This window comes from Gossypium raimondii, chromosome 13 (assembly GCF_025698545.1).
Source record: "Gossypium raimondii isolate GPD5lz chromosome 13, ASM2569854v1, whole genome shotgun sequence".
NCBI lineage: Eukaryota > Viridiplantae > Streptophyta > Magnoliopsida > Malvales > Malvaceae > Gossypium > Gossypium raimondii.
In genome coordinates, this window is record NC_068577.1 from 42,821,696 (window position 1) to 42,826,518 (window position 4,823).

At 29.7% G+C, this 4,823-nt stretch overlaps 1 protein-coding gene across 1 annotated transcript; it reads right to left on the reverse strand.

The window, feature by feature from the left end:
• Positions 1 to 1,759: 1,759 nt before the first annotated feature.
• On the reverse strand, positions 1,760 to 2,773 carry LOC105783959 (protein TIC 20-v, chloroplastic). The gene has a single exon (XM_052626022.1). It carries the CDS (start codon positions 2,643 to 2,645, stop codon positions 2,010 to 2,012), a length of 636 nt encoding a protein of 211 aa, XP_052481982.1. The 5' UTR covers positions 2,646 to 2,773; the 3' UTR covers positions 1,760 to 2,009.
• Positions 2,774 to 4,823: the final 2,050 nt, after the last annotated feature.

Here is a 4,823-nt window from a genome sequence, read left to right on the forward strand (position 1 = left end):
CTTGGCTGCAGTTAGGGCGGCGGCTAGGGTTTTCCTTCCTTTTTTGCTGCTGAAAAATGTTTAATTTTTGGGCCATATTGGGCCATTAGGGTTTTTTTGTATTTGGGGTAATTGGGTTTGGATTTATTTTATTTGTAAATAGATTGTTTTATTGGTTTTTGTAAGGTATATGGGCCAGGCCAAATTTGGCCTATTACAATTAAATCTTGAGATGATGTCAATTAAAAAATTGATTCAATATCTTTATTAAAGTTTTATTTAAAAATTAAATTAAGTTTTGATTTGAATGATGAACTTAAAGATATAAGATTTATTGGGTCTTGGGTTCACATATGTTTTTTTTATAAAAATAAAAATAAAAATTTATAATTATATAATTTGCTTTATATATGAAATGCGATTTTAATCATCCACAACTAAATTAATGTCGTACAAAATCAAAATATAAGCTCTAATTCAGCAACTATTGACGACTATCTATCTATTGGGCCAACTGTTCTGAAGGAGGTGGAAATAAAATAAAAGTTGGACCCGCCCAATAGTCTTATTTTCTGACCCGGCCCATTAACTGTAATTAAACTAACATTAAAAATAGCATTCTTGGTTGTATTAATTATTGTAGTGATAAGATTAAATTAATTGTAGAAATGTGTTTGAATTCTATCAATAATAAAGATAAAGTATAATTAAGGTGTTCATAAATCGGGTCAGGCAGAGTTGTAGTCAAGCTTTTTCAGCTATTGTACATATCCAATTCATGAGAAGATTAACAATCCAAATCTCTTCAAAAGAAAACCTCGAGTGAGGTTGTTACTAAGTGTTTTGAATGTTTTTTTATAGGAAGGACTAAATAGATAGAATGTTTAAAGTTGAGAGTTAAATTTATTAAATTTTTTAAAAAATTAGGATCAAATTGATAGATTATATAAATATTGGAGGGCTAAATATGTTATTATGTCAATAAAAAAAACATGGGTTTGGGCAAAAAAAGAGGCCCATTTAGAAAACGGGCCGGGTCTCGAGCACCACTTTTTTGGCCCGTGCCCAGCCTGGCCTAAATATAATAAATATATATTTTTTATTTTTTTAATTTTAAAATATTTTTTTTTATTTTTTATTTTTAAAATAAAATTTTAGTGTTTATTAAAAAATGGGTCGGGCCGAGCCAGGCTCGGGCTTAGGAATTTTTTCTCAGGCCAGGCCTGGACAAAATTTCAGGCCCATATTTTGGCCCGGGCCAAAATTTTTTTTGAACCCAGCCCGAACCCGACCCGGCCCGGCCCATGAGCACCTCTACCTCAACATTCCATTAATGATTTAATGGAATGACCAAAATATCAAATCCGGTAACATTGGTGATTAAAATAGAAATTGTTTTGAACTTGGGTGATCAAAACAAAAATATGCTAATCTAATTGCATGGATATTATTTTCAATGTAAGAAGACGTTAGATGAAATATGTTGAAGCGTGTATGTCCTCTTATTTAAGAGTTGAAAAAAAAGTTTTACATAATTAATCACATACTTTTCCCTTTTACAATTGTGTCCCAAAGTTTAACTAATAATGTTACAACACTCCCAACGACATTAGAAATAACACCTACAATAACTACACTCTTCAACGGCAGAGCCAACATTTTTATATTATTTACAAAAAAAAAAAATTGTAGACCAAAATTAAATACAGACTTTGCTTTAGGTTATTATTTAATCAGATGGAAAATTTAAAGTAAAAGATATTTAAACAAAAAAAAAAAGTTGATAAAAATGAAATATTTTGATCATAATTTAATAAATTACTATGCCCAATTTAACAATCTACAATTCAACTAACCAGTAAACAACCTTAGCAAATTAATCTTCTGATTCAAACAAAACATGAAACAATAGTGAATAATTGTATATATCTTCTTCTGTTTCTTCCGGACAAGCAGCAAATCAAGATGCCAAATTTCCCAACACTAGGGGAAAAAAATCTCAATCTGAACAGCAAATAGGTTAAATGGCATCAAAGAACCTGTCTATCAGCAGCTTCAGCAACAATAGGCAACCTTGGCAACTGGCCAAACAAGCAAGAAGAGGAAGCGTAAATGAGAGAAACCAGGAGGTACAAGAAGACAGTGCTATCAAAGCTCATCACCAAATCCAAACCCAACCCTTCTTTTGGATTGAAACTCCTCTCCAACAGATCCGGGAATATCAACAAAACATCAATCACAATCGCCTGCATAGTGTTGAACCTCACATACCTACTAAAATTGGGGTTCCTAACAACCACAAAGTACAAAGTCAAAAACACTAAAAACCCATTCAAGGGGAAGCTTTTGAACACCTTAATGGCTGGGAAAAGAGGTTGAATCAGCACTTGGATGGGAGTGAACTGTGTTATAACATACTTCCCATACTGTATACCATCAAAGAAAGGATAAAAATAACATATTGCTGAAATCAACCTGTCAGGGCCATCAGCTGAGTCCTCACCTTTAGCTTGCACTATCAGAAGCTTTCTTCTTGTTGGGTTATGGTTTTTGTTGGTGTGAAAAGAGGGGTGGTTTTTGAGAGAGGAAAGGGAAGGGGAGTAATGGATTTTTGGAGATAAGGTTAGAGGAACTGCTAGTGAAGTGATGGGATTGAATAAAAGCATCTTGCTTTGAAGTTGCTTTTGGATGTAAAGTGGAGAAGTTGCAGAATAGGAGAAGCAAAGTCCAGAGAGGAAAAGAGAAAGGAAAGGATTTGTAAGGTCTCGGTGAAGAGGAATATCTACTTAGAAGGAAAAAGAAATTAGATAATTTGTCAATATCTTTCTAAAGATATTTAAAAAATTGAATAAATTTACATAAGAAAATATAATATTTGTAATTAATTTATGCATAATTCATGTAATTTATTTTTATAATAATTTTTATGATCGAAATTAGGTGAACATGACTAAATTTGTCAATGCATATACTCTTCAAAAAGTAAATAATTGGTCACAAAATATGCTCTATTTTAATTAATAGAGATCAAATACTTAACCTCATGATTAAAAAAATAAATGTAAGCTTAGGATTAAACATAACACAAAATACAAATAAAAAGTGAATATATTTCTCTTTGGGATAATTGTGAGTGGGAAAATGAAGGCAGTCAAGAAAAGAAAAGAAAATGTTCTTAAACTTTAGCTACCTACTGCTTGAATTTAGTGCAAATAGTTTATCTAGTTAAAAACATGTGATCGCATGATCTATTAATATTTGTTTGACTTGATTTTCTTCTGCCAAATTTTGGTTTAAATAGTTGAACCTTCTATTTATATTTATATTTAAATTTTAGTTTTACGATATTAAATTTTATAATTTTTAGCCTTAATTAAACAACATGCTCTTAAACTATTGATTTTGTTCAAGTACCTGATAGGCCCAATTCTATTTGAAATGTACTTGGACAAAGATTTGTGCATTTTGAATCAATAATTAAATTTAAATAATAAAAATATTTTTAAATTAATCTTTAAGTGTAAAAATATAAATAAAAACTAAAAAATATATTTTTAATTTATAATAGTAAAATGAGCCTTTGGGCAGGTTGACCAAAAATATTTTAGAACAGGTCATGGACATTTCTAGTCAATAGGTACCTAAACTTTAATTCCATTATTAGAGTTGGTACTAGAAGTGCTCATGGGCTGGGCCGGGCCCAAAAATTTTAGCCCGCTTACTAGGCTCGGGCCTGGCCCAGCCCGAAATATGGGTCTGATATGTAGCCTAGGCTCAGCCCGTGGAAAAAATATGAAGCCCGAGCCGGGCCCGGACCGACCCGTTTTTATTTTTTATTTTATTTTTTTACTTAAAAGTTAAAACTAATTGTTATTAAAATTATATCAAATATCAAATTATATTTTTTTGTATATAATGAAAAAAAATTAAAATAATAGCTTTCATCATGTTATCTATAAAATTTATGTTAGAATTGATGTAGTATTACACTAATACACTCTAAGTTTTGATTCCTAATAAATAATGAACCTCATGTCCATTAGAGGTGTTTAAAAATTACCAACTAATTGAATTTAAATGTTATTTAATTGTATATAATTACACATTTGTGACGTAACAATCAATTCTTAAAAGAAGAGAATAAAAATAAAATGATTATACAAGTAATAAGGACTAGCAACATATTATCATTGGGCAATAAGCAACATATTATCTATGCATATTGCATAATAACATAATTAATTTAAATATTCTGTTATTGCTTTTAAGTTTTAAGTCGCAAAAGAACATTAAATTTAATTAATTTAAATTAATAACATAATAACATAATTAATTTAAATATTATCTATGCATAATATCATTACTTTTAAATCATATTAAATCAATTTGAGTTTTATCATTTACTAAATCTCTAATTTTTCTTCAAACTATCTTTGAGATAAGAAAACATAAGTTAAACCCCACAAGTACACATACCTCCAAAGTCCAAAATGACTTTGGAAAATTAACAACAAACCATAATATTCATACATTAATCCATCAACATATTTAATTTCATAACAAAATATAAATTGTAAGCTAAATTAAATTTTAAACATTTAGAAAGAAAGTATCTTAAAAAGCTACCGAAGAAACATCATCATCCTCATCATCCTCATCGTCGTCATCGTCCTCATCGTCCTTTTTGCAACCAATTTCTAACATGAAATAAGAATAAATAATTAGTTAATCAAATTGATGAAAAAATAAGAAAAAATTCGAACAATAAAACAAGAATAATAATTACATGCTGAAAATCTCTTAGCTCGCATCTAATCATCCGAGCAAACAACGGCTTGAACTGT